This window comes from Bos taurus, chromosome 1 (genome assembly GCF_002263795.3).
Source record: "Bos taurus isolate L1 Dominette 01449 registration number 42190680 breed Hereford chromosome 1, ARS-UCD2.0, whole genome shotgun sequence".
NCBI lineage: Eukaryota > Metazoa > Chordata > Mammalia > Artiodactyla > Bovidae > Bos > Bos taurus.
Window position 1 is genome coordinate 126523395 of NC_037328.1, and position 18734 is coordinate 126542128.

The 18734-nt window shown below is 36.0% G+C and overlaps 1 protein-coding gene across 2 annotated transcripts in view; it reads left to right on the forward strand.

Moving 5' to 3' along the window:
• ATR (ATR serine/threonine kinase) overlaps window positions 1-18734 on the forward strand; it is a 120511-nt gene that overhangs the window by 51845 nt on the left and 49932 nt on the right. For both annotated transcript variants that reach the window (XM_002685057.7, XM_059888935.1), the window contains exons 22-27: window positions 1494-1700; window positions 6689-6802; window positions 11171-11286; window positions 13952-14072; window positions 15637-15774; window positions 17408-17618. In XM_002685057.7, coding sequence (XP_002685103.2) covers window positions 1494-1700; window positions 6689-6802; window positions 11171-11286; window positions 13952-14072; window positions 15637-15774; window positions 17408-17618 — 907 coding nt within the window. The remainder of the gene's footprint in view (window positions 1-1493; window positions 1701-6688; window positions 6803-11170; window positions 11287-13951; window positions 14073-15636; window positions 15775-17407; window positions 17619-18734) is intronic.

Genomic DNA, 18734 nt, shown 5'->3' on the forward strand with positions numbered 1-18734 from the left:
CATGGATTTGTTTTTTGACAACTGGTTAGGCATTTGGAAGAGGATAAAATTGGATTCATACGTTAAAAACACTTTCTAAATAGATGCATTGAACACATAATTCTTTTGGAATTGGATATTTTTTGTTGAAAATACAAACCCAGTTTATGTAACCTAGAAGTAAAAACATTTTTAAGTAAGTGATTTCACTCAGTTGTGTCCAACTCTTTGCGACCCCATGGACAGTAGCCTGCACCAGGTTCCTCCGTCCATGGGATTTTCTAGGCAAGAGTACTGGAGTGGGTTGCCATTTCCTTCTCCAGGGAATCTTCCCAACCCAGGGATCAAACCCAGGTGTCCTGCATTGTAGACAGACGCTTTACCGTCTGAGCCACCAGGAAAGTCTGAACTTATTAAATAAGTATATTTTAAAATTATCTTTCTTTTAGTGTCTCATTTATATATTTAGTATGAATTGCATTTATCTTTTACAACTAAAATATTCTTTTCCTTATTATCTAATTTTAGCAAGGTAAAAAATGCCTATAATTTTATTAGTTTTGCTGTTTATTGTTTCCTAGTTCATCTCTTTTAAGTATTTATGCCTGAATTAACCTATAATGTTAATTTAAGTGAACTATTATTAAAGATTCTAGATGAGATAAAGTTGTCTTTTTATTTTTCTTTCGAAATATATTACACTAATTTGAATCACAGTTTTAACATGGAGTTTGAAGTGCTTGTATGTGCCTTTTGCTAGCAGGAAAATTATGTATGAAGTAGTTCTAAAATGGTTAAAAAGATACAATACAATAAATCTTACCTGGCCTGAAAGTAGTCACTTCTTATCCCTAAGTTTTTTATTACAGCATCCTCAGGAGATGGTTTAATAAAGATTATTTGAACCAACATATTTTTTTCATGAAGCCTACCTCTTTTTCCTGTGTCCTTTTTAAAAAATTCATCCCCATCGAATTCTTTTCCTGTATCTTTTTCTCCTGTACTTGCTTTTTATACTTTTCAGTTTTCTTATTTGAACTAATAACTCTTCCTTCTTGAATTATTTACTGAAATACCTATTATGCTTGAAAAATACTCTGGTCTCTTTTTCATCTTTTTCACTACTTCTTTACCTTGTACATATATTTGTTAATGCACATATTGTATGATATTTTAATTGTTTGTTTGTATGTCTATTTTCCCTTTAGATTGTGAACTCATTGGGATAAGACCATGTCTTACTTCTGTATACTGATGTAATAATACTAAGTCCCTATTTATTTAGTGGATTAATAATAAAAACTCTTAAACACAATTATGATTCTAATCCTACAGAACATATTGTGAATTATATTATGTGAACTCAGCAAAAACTCAGTGAGAAGACTGCAGAACAAGAGTTTAATTTTGTCAATATTTATCAGATATTCCTTAATGTTTTTAAGCTTTCTAGTTAGGAAAGTATATTAGTTTGTAGAAGTTACATATAAACTTTCTTTCTACTTTTATTTTAGGAAAAACTGATCAGATATGCAACAGATAGTGAAACCGTGGAACCTGTTATCTCACAGTTGGTGACAGTGCTCTTGAAAGGTTGCCAAGATGCAAACTCTCAAGCTCGGTTGCTCTGTGGAGAATGTTTAGGGGAATTGGGGGCAATAGACCCAGGTCGACTAGATTTCTCAACCACTGACACCCAAGGAAAAGATTTTACATTTGTGGTAAGTTATGATAATTTGGAATGACAAGAAGAGTTCTCTCTCCTAATGGGATTTCTACAAGAAATCTGTAGAAATGGAATTTCCATTTACAAGAAACTATTCAGTTTGTCCTTCAATTCAGTTCAGTCACTCAGTTGTGTACAACTTCTGCGACTCCATGGACTGCATCATGCCAGGCCTCCTGTCCATCACCAACTCCCAGAGCTTATTCAAATTCATGTCCATTGATTCGATGATGCCAACCATCTAATCCTCTGTCATCCCCTTTTCCTCCCGCCTTCAGTATTTCCCAGCATCAGGGTCTTTTCAAATGAGTCAGCTCTTCACACCAGGTGGCCAAAGTATTGAAGTTTCAGCTTCAACATCAGTCCTTCCAAAGAATATTCAGAATTGATTTCCTTTAAGATGGACTGGTGGATCTCCTTGCAGTTCAAGGGACTCTCAAGAGTCTTCTCCAACACCACAGTTCAAAAGCATCAATTCTTCGGCACTCAGCTTTCATTATAGTGCAACTCTCATATCCATACATGACTACTGGAAAACCATAGCCTTAACTAGACGGACCTTTGTTGGCAAAGTAATGTCTCTGCTTTTTAATATGCTGTCTAGGTTGGTCATAACTTTGCTTCCAAGGAGCAAGCCTCTTTTAATTTCATGACTGCAGTCACCATCTGCAGTGATTTTGGGACCCCAAAAAATAAAACCTCTCACTGTTTCCCTATCTGTTTCCCATGACATGATGGGATCAGATGCCATGATCTTTGTTTTCTGAATGTTAAGCTTTAAGCCAACTTTTTCATTCTCCTCTTTCACTTTCATCAGGAGGCTGTTTAGTTCTTCTTAGCTTTCTGCCATAAGAGTGGTGTCATCTGCATATCTGAGGTTATTGATGTTTCTCCCATCAATCTTGATTCCAGCTTGTGTTTCTTCCAGCCGAGTATTTCTCATGATGTACTCTGCATAGAAGTTAAATAAGCAGGGTGACAATATACAGCCTTGACGAACTCCTTTTCCTATTTGGAACCAGTTTTTTGTTCCATGTCCAGTTCTAACTGTTGCTTCCTGACCTGCATACAAATTTCTCAAGAGGTAGGTCAGGTTGTCTGGTATTCCCATCTCTTTCAGAATTTCCCAGTTTGTTGTGATCCACACCGTCAAAGGCTTTGGCATAGTCAATAAAGCAGAAATAGATGTTTTTCTGGAACTCTCTTGCTTTTTCGATGATCCAGCGGATGTTGGCAATTTGATCTCTGGTTCCTCTGCCTTTTCTAAAACCAGCTTGAACATCAGGAAGTTCACGGTTCACATATTGCTGAAGTCTGGCTTGGAGAATTTTGAGCATTACTTTACTAGTGTGTGAGATGAGTGCAATTGTGCGGTAGTTTGTTCATTCTTTGGCATTGCCTTTCTTTGGGATTGGAATGAAAAGTGACCTTTTCCAGTCCTGTGGCCACTGCTGAGTTGTCCAAATTTGCTGACATTGATTGTAGCACTCTCACAGCATCATCTTTTAGGATTTGAAATAGCTCAACTAGAATTCCATCACCTCCACTAGCTTTGTTCATAATTATGCTTCCTAAGGCCTGCTTGTGGAGAAGGCAATGGCACCCCACTCCAGTTCTCTTGCCTGGAAAATCACATGGATGGAGGAACCTGGTAGGCTGCAGTCCATGGAGTCGCTAAGAGTCGGAGACGACTGAGCGATTTCACTTTCATGTTTCACTTTCATGCATTGGAGAAGGAAATGGCAACCCACGCCAGTGTTCTTGCCTGGAGAATCCCAGGGATGGGGGAGCCTGGTGGGCTGCCGTCTATGGGGTCACACAGTCGGACACGACTGAAGTGACTTAGTATAGCATAGCATAAGGCCTGCTTGACTGCGTGTTCCAGGATGTCTGGCTCTAGGTGAGTGATCACACCATCGTGATTATCTGGGTCGTGAAGATCTTTTTTGTATAGTTCTTCTGTGTATTCTTGCCACCTCTTCTTAATATCTTCTGCTTCTGTTAGGTCCATACCATTTCTGTCCTTTATTATGTCCATCTTTGCATGAAATGTTCCCTTGGTATCTCTACTTTTCTTGAAGAGATATCTAGTCTTTCTCATTCTATTGTTTTCCTCTATTTCTTTGCACTGATCACTGAGGAAGGCTTTTTTTTATCTCTCCTTGATATTCTTTGGAACTCTGCATTCAAATGGGTATATCTTTCCTTATCTCCTTTGCTTTTTGCTTCCCTTCTTTTCACAGCTATTTGTAAGGCCTCCTCAGACAGCCATTTTGCTTTTTTGCATTTCTTTTTCTTGAGGTGGTCTTGACTGATGTCTCCTGTACAATGTCACGAACCTCTGTCCATAGTTCATCAGGCACTCTGTCTATCAGATCTAGTCCCATAAATCTATTTATCACTTCCACTGTATAATCATAAGGGATTTGATTTAGATCATACCTGAATGGTCCAGTAGTTTTCCCTACTTTCTTCAATTTAAGTTTGAATTTGGCAATAAAGAGTACATGATTTGAGCCACAGTCAGCTCCCGGTCTTGTTTTTGCTGACTGTGTAGAGCTTCTCCATACTTGGCTGCAAAGAATGTAATCAGTCTGATTTCGGTGTTGACCATCTGGTGATGTCCATGTGTAGAGTCTTCTCTTGTGTTATTGTAAGAAGGTGTTTGCTATGACCAATGCATTCTCTTGGCAAAACTCTTTTAGCCTTTGCCCTGCTTCATTGTGTACTCCAAGGCCAAATTTACCTGTTACTCCAGGCGTTTCTTGACTTCCTACTTTTGCATTCCAGTCCCCTATAATGAAAAGGGCATCTTTTTTGGTTGTTAGTACTAAAAGGTCTTGTAGGTCTTCTTAGAACCATTCAGCTTCTTCAGCATTACTGGTCGGGGCATAGACTTGGATTACCATGATGTTGAATGGTTTGCCTTGGAAACGAACAGAGATCATTCTGTCGTTTTTGAGATTGTATCCAAGTTCAGCATTTCACTCTTGTTGACTATAGGGCTATGCCATTTCTTCAAAGGGATTCTTGCCCCCAGTAGTAGGTATGATGGTCATCTGAGTTAAATTCACCTATTCTAGTCCATTTTAGTTTGCTGATTCCTAAAATGTCAAAGTTTCTCTTGCCATCTCCTGTTTGACCGCTTCCAATTTGCCTTGACTCGTGGAGCTAATATTCTAGGTTCCTATGCAATATTGCTCTGTACAGCATCGAACCTTGCTTCCGTCACCAGTCTCATCCACAACTGGGTGTTGTTTTTGCTTTGGCTCCATCTCTTCATTCTTTCTGAATTTTTTTCTCCACTTATCTCCAGTAGCATATTGAGCACCTACCAACCTGGGGAGTTCATCTTTCAGTGTCCTATCTTTTTGCCTTTTCATACTGTTCATAGGGTTCTCAAGGCAAGAATACTGAAGTGGTTTGCCATTCCCTTCTCCAGTGGACCACATTTTGTCAGAACTGTCCACCATGACACGTCTGTCTTGGGTGGCCCTACGTGGCATGGCTCATAGTTTCATTGAGTTAGACAAGGCTGTGGTCCATGTGATTAGATTGGTTAGTTTTCTGTGATTGTGGTTTTCGGGCTGTCTGGTCTCTGATGGAGAAGAATAAGAAGCTTATGAAAGCTTCCTGATGGTAGAGACCAACTGAGGGGGAAACTGGGTCTTGTTCTGATGGGCGGGGCCATGCTCAGTAAATCTTTCATTCAATTTTCTGTTGTTGGGTGGAGCTGTGTTCTCTCCCTGCTATTTACCTGGCTCCAAACTATGGTGGAGGAGGAAATGGCAATCCACTCCAGTATTCTTGCCTGGAGAATCCCAGGGGCAGGGGAACCTGGTGGGCTGCTGTCTATGGGGTCGCACAGAGTCGGACACGACTGAAGCGACTTAGCAGCAAACTATGGTGGAGGTAATGAAGATAACAGGGACCTCCTTCAAAAGATCCCATGCATGTACTGCTACACTCAGTGCCCCCAACCCTGCTGTATGCCACCACTGACCCACGCCTCTGCCGGAGACTCCTGAACACCCACTGCCAAGTCCGGGACAGTCTCTTGTAGGGTGACTGCTCCTTTCTCCTGGTTTCTGGTGCACAAGGTTCTGTTGTGCCCTCTAAGAGTCTATATCCCAATCCGGTGTAAGTTCTGGTAGCTCTGTGATGGGGTTAATGGTGACCTCCTCCAAGAGGGCTTATGCTATACCCAAATCAGCTGGACCCAGAGCCCCATCCCTGCAGCAGACCACTGCCGACTCGTTTTGTCCTTAGTGGCAACTTGGTCTAAACTAGATAATTTAGGTAATTTCTGAGTTTATTCCTTAATACTATTGCAGAGACCTTTAGCCAAAAAAATAAAGTTGAAGCCTAGTCTGGAGTGCTGCATTCTTTTAAATAAACTTTCTAACATAATTGTGACAAATACTTAAAATCTAATTGATTATTTAAAGTTTACTATTTAAACCCAATTGCTCAATATCTCCATGAGAAACTAATTTCCCAGGTGTTTTAATAGTGTGTATATAAAAATGTTTTCATGGTCAAATGAGTGTGGGAAATCTTGTAAAACAAAATTAAACAGGACTTTTAACATATTGGAGAACATTATGAATCTCCTACAGAAGGGCATGTTAAAATTATTTTTTGAAGCTTCTCAAGTGGCCAAGGTTCTACAGAATGTAATTTAGGAAATTCTATGGAACAAGTTTTCTTTTTAAGAGTTGAAAAACCAAAATATGCATATTGCTGACTCTGTAAAAGTTGAATGAGTCTAACACTTTAAAAATAGTTTAAGAAGTGTTAGATTTGGCTTCTTAGCTACAGATTATATTTTAGACTTGGTACCAAACTTCATTTGATCCTTACTGAGCTTTCCTTCTCTAAGTTAAATTCACTTAAATAACTAAGTTAAATTCACCATGGTATGCACAGTACAATTTAAGAAAATGTATACAAATTATCCTATAATTTTTTTTTTTTTTTGAGACTGGAGTAGAAGATTCAAACTTTGCCTATGGATTATTGATGGAACTAACAAGAGCTTACCTTGCATATGCAGATAACAGCCGAGCTCAAGATTCAGCTGCTTATGCCATTCAGGTAAGAGTGTATGTAGACCTTATTGGCTTTATGTTATTAAATTCTATTAAGAAAGTTGTAAATTCTATACTTTAGGAACTCTTAATTTTTAACTATCATTTTTATTATCAAAGTAATACAAGTTCTTGACAAAAATTTCAAGAGTACAGAAATGCACCCTTCTAACATTATTATACATACTTTGACATTTTTTTCTATTTATATACAAATACATGTGTGTTCTCCAGCAAGCAAGCAGATCATATTTGTTGATTTTCTTTTGTGTTTAACAGTATATGTTGTGTAATTTTCCATGTCAGTATATATAGCTCTAATTCATTCTTTTCGGTGACTTTATGTTCAATATAACATACTGTAATTTGTTAAAAAAAACTTTAAGATAAGTAGGTTCTGTTCAATAGCTTGTTTTTACAAAAAAATTATTTAAAAAACATATATACAATTTCTGAGTATTTGAGTGAGTATATAATAATATAGATATCTTAAAATTAAAATCTCCAAGCAAATACAGAGTTTACATTTGATTATCAAAAAAGCTTCACCACTTTATACTCCCTTGACAAACCTGCCTTTAATTAAAATTTTTAATCTTTGCCAATGTGACAGTTAAGATATGATATTGTTTCATATTAATTTACACTTAATAATAAGAGCAGTGTAACATCTTTTATATATTTATTGCTTTTTTGTGAATTTTCTCTAAATGATCTTTTCCCATTTTTCCCTTGGTAATGATCTAGTTTTTTAATTGACCTTTTAAGACCTATTTGGATGTAGTGGAAATTATCCCTGTGTTCCATATGTGTAACAAACACTTTTCCAGTTTGATTTTCTTTGCCCCTTTTCATATTTTTTCGAATAAAATATTTTTTTATTTTGTTAGATATTCAGGTCTGAAATTCATGATTAGAGGCCTGAGTTAAACATACAAATTGGAGGTGTTCATAGTTCGTTAAAACTATGATTCTGAGGAAGTATGTATAGGTAAAAAGGTTCTAGTAACTGAGACCTGGATAATGAGGAGTCACTGAGAAGAGGGAAAAAGTAAGAAAATTTAGAAGGAGCTACCAGTAAGGTGGGAGAAGATGGTGTCCTGGAAGACAAGAAAGTGTTTCAGAAAGTATGTCTGTGTGTGTGTTAGTTACTCAGTCATGTTGGACTCTGCAACCCCATGAACTGGAGCCCACCAAGCTCCTCTGTCCATGGAATTTTCCAGGCAAGAATACTGGAGTGGGTTGCCATTTCCTACTCCCATGATGCTAAAGCTGAAACTTTAGCATCATGGGAGTAGTTTGGGGGTCTTTCTGACCCAGGGATCTGACCCAGGTCTCCCACATTGCAAGCAGATTCTTTACTGTCTGAGCCACCAGGGAAGCCCCTTCAGGAAGTATGGAGTGATCTAAATGCTGACCATATTCTATAGGTGTAATAATTTCAGGACTAAGAATTGACCATTGGCTATAGTAACGTAGAGATCATTGCTGTCCTTGAAAAGAGCAGTTTCAGTGTAGTTTAGAAAGCCTCATTAGAGTATTTTTAAGAACATGTGGGAGGAGAGGAATTAGAAAAATTACAGAAATTCTTTTGAAGAGTGTTGCTATCAAGGAGAGCAGAAGAATGAGATAGCTAGGGAGGAAAGAGGGGTAAAAATAGAAAAAATGACAATGTGTTTACATGTGCTTGGGAACAGTTCAGCAAGAGAAGAATAGTGATGATATAGAAGACAACTGATGTAACACTACTTTAAGTAGGTAAAGAGATGTGGAATATAGTGTACAAGTGGGAAGAATCAGATCAGATCAGATCAGTCACTCAGTTGTGTCCGACTCTTTGCCACCCCATGAATCGCAGCACGCCAGGCCTCCCTGTCCATCACCAACTCCCGGAGTTCACTCAGACTCACGTCCATCGAGTCAGTGATGCCATCCAGCCATCTCATCCTCTGTCGTCCCCTTCTCCTCTTGCCCCCAATCCCTCCCAGCATCAGAGTCTTTTCCAGTGAGTCAACTCGTCACATGAGGTGGCCAAAGTACTGGAGTTTCAGCTTTAGCATCGTTCCTTCCAAAGAAATCCCAGGGCTGATCTCCTTCAGAATGGACTGGTTGGATCTCCTTGCAGTCTAAGGGACTCTCAAGAGTCTTCTCCAACACCACAGTTCAAAAGCATCAATTCTTCGGCGCTCAGCCTTCTTCACAGACCAACTCTCACATCCATACATGACCACTGGAAAAACCATAGCCTTGACTAGACGAACCTTTGTTGGCAAAGCAATGTCTCTGCTTTTCAATATGCTATCTAGGTTGGTCATAACTTTCCTTCCAAGGAGTAAGCGTCTTTTAATTTCATGGCTGCAGTCACCATCTGTAGTGATTTTGGAGCCCAGAAAAATAAAGTCTGACACTGTTTCCACTGTTTCCCCATCTATTTCCCATGAAGTGATGGGACCAGATGCCATGATCTTCGTTTTCTGAATGTTGAGCTTTAAGCCAACTTTTTCACTCTCCACTTTCACTTTCATCAAGAGGCTTTTTAGTTCCTCTTCACTTTCTGCCATAAAGGGGGTGTCATCTGCATATCTGAGGTTATTGAGATTTCTCCCGGCAATCTTGATTCCAGCTTGTGTTTCTTCCAGTCCAGCGTTTCTCATGATGTACTCTGCATAGAAGTTAAATAAACAGGGTGACAATATACAGCCTTGACGAACTCCTTTTCCTATTTAGTTCCATGTCCAGTTCTAACTGTTGCTTCCTGACCTGCATACAGATTTCTCAAGAGGCAGGTCAGGTGGTCTGGTATTCCCATCTCTTGAAGAATTTTCCACAGTTTATTGTGATCCACACAGTCAAAGGCTTTGGCATAGTCTAGCCTTAATTAGAAGCAAAAACAGTTCATCTTTAGTAATAAGAGGGAAAGCAGAGCATGTAAGCACTGATGTGGTATTGTCACGCTGGGGAGATATTAGCATGGAAGTTGTAGAGGTATCTTGTAATTGCTTATTTTCTCAGTTAAATATGAAACAAGGTGAACAACTCTAAGTATATTAGTGTTTTTTGTTTGTTTTTTCTTCCAATTTTGTAGAGATATAATTGACATACAGCACTGTATAAGTTTAAGGTGCATAGCATAATGATTTGACTTAAGTACATCATGAAATGATTATCACAAGTTTAATGAATATCCATTTATCTCATATAAATACAAAATTAAATTTTTAAAAAGTTAAATTTTTTTAGCACAAGGAATGTTTTCCCTTGTGATTAGAACTCAGGATTTACCTTCTTAACAGCTTTCATATATAACATATGCTAATGCTAAGTCACTTCAGTCGTGTCTGACTCTGTGCGACCCCATAGACGGCAGCCCACCAGGCTCTTCCGTCCCTGGGATTCTCCAGGCAAGAATACTGGAGTGGGTTGCCATTTCCTTCTCCAGTGCATGAAAAAGAAAAGTGAAAGTGAAGTCGCTCAGTCGTGTCCGACTCTTAGTGATCCCATGGACTGCAGCCTACCAGGCTCCTCTGTCCATGGATTTTCCAGGCAAGAGTACTGGAGTGGGGTGCCATTGCCTTCTCCGTATATAACGTATAGCAGTGTTAATTATATTTATCATGTTATACATTATATCTCTAATATTTATTTATAACTGGAATTTGTATCTTTGATCTAATTCTAAATATAAAGTACATATTCTATTAGTGTTTATAATTGTTATTAATAGGAATATATCTGTTGCATGTTGTCCTTTATAGTGGAATATAAAGAAAGAATAGTAGGTGATGAAAGATATAATATACTAACATTTGTCTTATGTTAAAGATTGATATTAGAAAGGTTTTTTTTCTTCATCTATAAAATCCCACTTGTTTTATTTTCAGGAAAGTAAAATATAACCATTTCATTGCTGGATTTGACTAATAAATTGGTGTTTAACATTTGCATCTTATTATCAGAATTTTTAACTCAGTATGTTATATCTAGAATTTGAAATATCTTGAATTTTTGAACTATTTTGGATTTATAGTACTTTAATTAAAATTCAGAAAAGGTCACACTCTAAAAATTCTGCAAGTATAGAAGATTCCAATTTTTTCCTCCGAATAACTCTTAGTCATTTATTTTAGAACATGTTATATGTAGCATGCAAATTACATGTTCCATTATTGTTACTACCACAGCTTTGTGACCTTGAGTAAATCACCTGAATGGTTTTAAGCATTGAGATAAATCTGAACAAGTTCATAACTCCAAAATGTTATAATTTTATATACTTTTCTATGTATTTTTATAGCTGTAATATGTAGAATATTGGTGGATGTAAAGGTGTATCTGTTTCATTGATAATTTACAACTGTAAAATATATATTTGTAGGAGTTACTTTCCATTTATGACTGCAGAGAGATGCAAACTGATGGCCCCGGTCACCAATTGTGGAGGCGATTTCCTGAGCATGTTCGAGAAATACTGGAACCACATCTAAATACTAGGTCTGTAAACTCATTAATACTATTTTGATAAAATTGTTTTTAACTATATAAAATAAATGTTACTTTTGATATAACTTTTTAGCTTTAAAAGTGTTTTTAGTATGTTCTAATATGTATTTTTCCACTATGATTTATGTTTATAATCTTGTCAAAATGAGAACAATATGCTCATTGTTTAAATTCTATAACTTTGAATATTTAGACAAATTCATTGACGCTGAAAGGATTATTTTTTAATTCAATTGTCAGTAGTACTTTGGAAAAAATCTACTTCAAATTGAATATGAGTTGAAACTTTTGATGTGTATGTGCTAAGTCACTTCAGTTGTGTCCAACTCTTTGCGACCCTTTGGACTATAGCCTGACAGGCTGCTCTGTCCATGGTATTCTCTAGGCACGAATACTGGAGTGGGTTGCCATGCCGTCCTCCAGGGGATCTTCCCTGACCGAGAGACTCAACTCGTGTTTCTTAAGTCTCCTACATGGGCAGGCGGGTTCTTTACCACTAGTGCCATCTGGGAAGCCCTGTGAAAATATTTTTTTTCTCCTTTAAGAAAAAAAAATTTCTAACCTTTTTTTTTGCCATTTTAAAAACTTTGTTAGGCTTGATTGAAGCCCATTAATTATTTTTAGTTAGAAACTTTAGTTTTAGGTAGTCTAAGTCCCAAAACTATTGGCTATTTGATCTTGGATAATTACTTTAGCTTTTGAACCCTAGTAAAGTACCTAGGTACATAGTAAAATGTTTTATAAGAGCCCTTAAATATGTATACTTATTTGCTACATACCTTTTAATATTTAGAAACCTCTTAAACATCATTTTGTTTCTTATGAATAGTACTATTTAAAGATATAGTTTATTAAGATAAAATAAAGTTTGTTTTTTCTATTTTGAGAACTCTATACTTCTCCATTTCTTTATCTGTATTTTATAGCACTTATAGATGCTTACGAGTTTCTGTGAACTAGATAGATAAATCACCTATGGTTCACAATTGCCACAGAAATAATTTTAGGAGAAAATATCAGGATGTGACTTGACAGAGCCTTACTTGTTCCCCAATATCTATAGTTTTCTAAGTTCAGCATAAAACTTGTAAAAATCATCCAGAGAATTATATTCATGATGGTTCAAAATAATGATGGTTAACTGAGAGACATTGGATTTTTCATTTTTTAGCAATTTGCGATACAGTGAAATACATAATGTTTGCTGAGACCCTTGAGTGTAGGGCATTAATTACATTTGTCATTTCCAAACCTTACACTGGTGATTAAAAAGGAATCCACTCACCTCAATAGTTGCTGTACGCATGTGTAAGATGAGACCTATTTGAACAGCTTTAAATGTTAGTGCTGAGGAGCATATAGAAAGAATCATGTTGAAGTTATGGAAGAGAGAGAAGTGATAATTGATAAAATAAGGCCCCAAGGAGCATCCAGAATACTAGCCATATATCTCATGGGTGATTAAAGGAAGTGAAGTCTCTTTCTCTGTAATAAGGCAAGATAAAATGATGGATAGAACTTATTTACAAATTTAACTGTGGGGTTGTGTTAATGGTTTCTTTTTTCTCCATGAAGTAAGAGGTATAAGAGATAAGATTATTGGCTGAAAGTATCAGTGCAGTTGGTAATAGGTCATGTAAGGAGAATAATGATTATTTGTAATAGCCACTGTGGAAAACAGAAGAGAGAGCTGATAAGGAATATTTAGGATTTCTGGGCACCATAGAGGTCCACTGAGGTTGAAAACTAAGATATGTAGTAGTACTAATCTCATAAACAATTTCATGATTTTTCCTCTATCAATGCAGTGGCCTTGATATCGTTTCAGTGAAAGCAAGCATTTAGACTGATCCAAGATTTGGAGCTTGGCGGATGGGTCCAGCTGGTAAAGAACAGTGTGGCAGTGGAGTGTATAGAGGATATTACCAAGAGAATGCTTGAAGTGAAGGACCGTAGAAACCAAGCTGGTTAGAAAAAGAAGTAAATGAAAAGGAGGTATTATAGATTAGAAGAGTTTAGCAGAATCAAGAGACAGAAGATCTCAATGAGAGAGAACAGATGTGTCAGTGACTGGGTGAAATAACTGGAACTTTGGGAAACCGTGGCCGTAAAATGGGGTCTAAATAGTAGTACATTTTGGAAGTGAAGAAGTTTCTCTGTTTTGGAAAGGGAGTCCCAAAAAAGAAGTAGAGGAGACAGTCATTGAGAAGTTTTCAGTTTGACTAGATGGTCCAACCAGACATTGAAGTCACTCAGGATGGTAAGACTTGGGGAGGAAAGAAAATGCTGAGCAGTCTGCTAACTGTATCAGTGAGTTGGTAGATGTCCATAATGAGTATAGTATAGTATATATATGTGGATGACTTGAACTTCAAAGGAACAGATCTTTTTTGTTCCAGGGTGGGGTTGGAAGGATCTGAAAGAGCATTGAGGAAGGGAAGAAGCAGACTCAAATACTTTGTACTTGGGGAGTTCAAGAATGACTATCACCCCATCACTAAGAAGGCTTTAGGGAAAGTAGTGTCTTTAGCCAGATTTCAGTAAAGGTAAGGCTGTAGTGGGGTAGTCAGCAAAAGAGTTGATATAATTCCTTATACTAAAGTTCTAGACAGACGAATATATATTTATTTTTTAATAAACAATTTTTAAATTACAGATATAAGAGTTCTCAGAAATCAACAGATTGGTCTGGAGTAAAGAAGCCAATTTACTTAAGTAAATTAGGTAATAATTTTGCGGAATGGTCAGCATCTTGGGCAGGTTATCTTATAACAAAGGTAAGAGAGCCTTGTCCAGAATTTAACTGAATAGAAATTGTGAAGGAAATGAGAACATTTATCTGAATGCATAGCACACACAGTAGGCACTGAAATATTTGTGCTGTTAGTGATAGAAATTTTTGTAGAAAACGTTTACTAATAGAGAGTTTCTCTTTTGTTACTAGTAACAGTTTTTGAGTAAAAAGGTAGTTTTTTAATCAAGCAAATAATTGTGTTCTTAGTGTGTTTGTAAAATGTCTATTATATTATGTCCTATCATTTTATGTTTTAAATAATATTGTTTAAAAGAATATAAATGCCTTATCAGACTTTTTTATACATAATAAAAAGATTTCTTAGGTAATAAAAAGATATATTATCCCTCAGTGGCCATTTCTAAAAGAGAATACATTATCTGAACTTCCTCCAAAATAAAAATAATGTGAATGTGAAAGTTGTTCAGTCATGTCCAACTCTTTGTAACCCAGTAGACTATCCCGTCCATGGAATTCTCCAGGTCAGAATACTGGAGTGGGTAGCCTTTCCCTTCTCCAGGGGATCTTTCCAGCCCAGGGATCAAACCCAGGTCTCCTGCATTGCAGGTAGATTCTTTACCAGCTGAGCCACCAGGGAAGCCCCCCAAAAAGTAAAGGTTTTTTAAAAATAAAATTTCATGGAAAAATAGAGATATGTTCCTGATATTTTCCTAATATGAAATTTTTACATACCTGACAGAAAAAAGGTACCTTTGTGTTTCCCCAAAATGTTTAACGTGTATTTAAAATTCACAACTTTTGTTGTTAATTCATATTTCTATTAGTGTTTTAAAGCATTATAATAAACTATATTTGGTAATTTCAATAAAGTTTTTCTCTTTTTTAGTGAATATACTGAAAATATAATATGTGAAATGTTAAATTAATACAATTTAATTACTTTCAGCTGTGGAATATTTTATTTAGCTGTATTTAGTTTTTTTTTTTTTTAGTGAAGGATTTATATTTGAAGAAGGAAAAACCTTTAAACTTTTATAGGAGAACGTTAATGCTGGTAAATTGAGGGTTGGATCATACCAATAACATTTGACTCTAACACCAAGTAATTTAAACTTTTTATTTCTTTCATTTTCTTTCCTATAGTTAATCCTTGTTGATTACTTAATAAAAATGTGATCTTGTATGTAATTTGCTGGCCCAGGAAATACTTTCTGGTTACTTTCCTCATTTATTTGTTCAGGGAATAAATGTACTAAATTTAATGTAGCTAAGTAAAAGATAATGTAATTAGCAAGGTTAATCTGTAACAAAACGTGATGCATTTTAAAATGAAATCTAGGAGGAAAAGACCATTTTTGCTGAGATAGTTGGCAGCCCAAGTAGCTATATTGCTCTTGTAGGGGTCTCAGCAGTTTAGACACTTGACCAGAGAGATGGTGAGCTAAATCCTCCCTATTTGAGTGCCTTTCTTCATAGGAAAATACCTACTCTACAATGATAGACTAGCTCACATGTTGTCTTTTGGTGTTAATCAAAAGAATAAAATGTACAAAACTACTTATTCTCTAAACCATTGGAGTTTATAGGTTCGGCATGATCTTGCCAGTAAAATCTTCACCTGCTGTAGCATTATGATGAAGCATGATTTCAAGGTGACCATCTATCTTCTTCCACATATTTTAGTGTATGTTTTGTTGGGGTGTAATCAAGAAGATCGACAAGAGGTGAGATACATCATTTTATTTGGTTTCTGTTTGTACGAACATTTGGGAAATGTAGTTAGTACTAAAAAGGCTATGTATTAGTTGGACATGTATATGCTATGTAATGGGATATCTAAACACTTACAAAATCCTTTTTTAAACTTTTATTTATCAAAGAGTTGTTAAATGCTTAGTTCATATCCTTTGCCGATTTGGGGTTGTGTATGTGTGTGCCTTTTTAAATAATTAGTAGGAGTTTGATATGTATTCTGGATACCAATTTGTGCCAGTCATATTGTAGAAAATTTTTTTCCAGTTATATCTTTTGCCATGAGAAATTTTAAATATAAATGCCAGATTTGTATATATTTTATAACTTTTTAATGTTAAGCCTTTTATGCGATGCCTTCTCTTATCCAGTATCATGAACATATTTCTCCATATTTTCTTTTGATATTTTTTGTTTGTACATGCCCTTCAATTACTCTGAAATGATTTCTGCAGATACTGTATTTATTTTTATGACTTTTTTTGTTGTTGTTGGTTTTTGTTTGTTTTAATAGGGACTCTGCTTTATTTCCTTAAATATTAACTAATACACAACATTTAGCACAAATCCAAAGTATGATGACAAAAGTCACTATTAACTTTTTATTTCAAATATATCATTTTAGTTTAAAAGGCCTTAAGAGGCTTGCAAATTCAAGCTTGACAGATTTCCTACTGTCAAAACCAAGAGACCTTAGAAAATGAGAAGGAGGGCACTCTGTGCCCTTTGATCTGATTCAGTAAGGCAACAAAACTTTGCAGTGTGATTTTGTTTTGCTTTAGAATTGGTGTGTCATTACAGAGCATGGTCTGTTATTCCATTCTATTGATGAGGAAATTAAGACACAGAGAGGTTAAATGACATGGAAACACAGACTCTTTGAGCAGAAGGGACCTTAGAATTAACACAGATCAGATTTTTGAGGCATAAAAGTTTTGCTTTGGGGAAAGGGCCCACCTTAAGGAAATCAAACTGCAGGCTAGTACCCCAATGTGTCATGACTGCCTCCCTTGAACCTCTAAACCCATACTGTATTTATATTTAGCACTTAAGTGCTCCATGATATTGTCACTCTGTTTATACCTTATCATATGCTACCTTGTATTGTTCGTGTGTGCAATCAAGTATACACACAAGAGGGCTTTCTTGGAGCAGAACCCATAGCTGGTGAAAGTCTGAATCCCACCCAGAGCCCGTAGCTGGGGAATGTCTGAATCCTACCACAGGGCTTTGCACATGAATATCTGCTTGCCTGTTTGACAGTGACATTCTAGAAACTACCACAGTGAGCAGCGGGCTTTCCTTTTGTTTGAAGTGTCTGTTTGCAGATGAAGCATGAAAGAGACATCATAATCTTTCACAGGCACTTGGATAGTCTCAACCATCTTCGCCAAGTCTATTTTTGTGACTCTTTTACAGTATATTTTCTCTTCAGAGAAACATTTTATTGGCTTAATTTTAATGAGAAAGATAATTTATTATTAATCCATCATGGATTTTTTTTCTTTTGAAAATTATTCCCTAAAATGGTCAACCTTATATGTCAGGTAATAGTAAAATAGTATTATGTAGACATATCATTAACCATAAAATGGTTCTTCTTAGGTTTATGCAGAAATTATGGCAGTTCTAAAGCATGATGATCATCATACCTTAAGTACCCAAGACAGTGCATCTGATCTGTGTCAACTCAGTACACAGACTGTGTTCTCCATGCTTGACCATCTCACACAATGGGCAAGGCACAAGTTTCAGGCACTGAATGCTGAAAAATTCGCACAAGGCAAATCACATAGAGATAAGGTAGACTCCATGGGTAAGTCGTAAGTTCTATATACTTCCTTCTCTTTATTATTAACCAGTTAGCTCCTTCCTATATCAATCTATAATTTAAGCATTATCTTTTAAAAGACCTATATTCTCTTTCATGCCTTTCCCCCCCACCTCCCTGGGAGATGGCCTTGTCTGAGAAAAAGCGGTGACTTTATAGTAAGAAAGCCTCTCTTTAAACTCTTACTCTCAATTCCTTAAGCAAAACACCTTAATTTTGCTTAATTTTTCTTTGCATAAAATTTTCCTTAATTTTTCTTTGCATAAAATAAGGTTTATATTATCTCCCCTAGAAGATTGAGGATTAAGTGGGTTGATGATTATATATAGTAAATTATAAAGTGTGAAATAAATGCTATGTTAATGTTGTTATTAATGCACTCCTCACTGTTAACTCATTTATTCCATGTTCCCTCAATGTGTGTATACATTGTATATATACATATATGTGTATGTATATAAATGTTCTTTATCTTTTTTCACTTATGAGATACTCTTTGCAGTCTTTTTCACAGTTAAGTTTTACATTTCAAAGATTTTACTTTCATTCATTTCATGACTTATTTTTTTTTATTTTTTATTCATTTCACTTATTTTATTCTTTTTTTCCCTGTCTCTGGTAGTTTGGTATCCAGCAGCCTCTCCAAATATGCTTAGTATGAGGAGGGAGGTGGGAGGGGGGTTCAGGACAGGGGGACACATGTACACCCATGGCTGATTCATGTCAATATATGGCAAAAACCACCACAATGTTGTAAGTAATTAGCTTCCAATTAAAATAAATTAATTAATAATAAAAGGAATTAGTAATCTTGTTAATCTGTACTGCTATGTACTTATCTACCCCATATTGTTTGTAAGTAAATCCTAGGTATCATTATTTCATCTATAATATTTGAGAGTGTAGCTCTAAAAGATAAGGACTCTTTGCAAAGAAATATAATCAACATGTCTTTATGATACCTAAAAAAACTGGTCATTATCCCTTTTAATATCAAATATCTAGTTTCCGAAGTTCTAATTATCTCATGAATGTCATATTTTTAAATAATTTGTTTGAATTAATTTATAAACAATATTCACACTTTACAGTTTCTTTCAG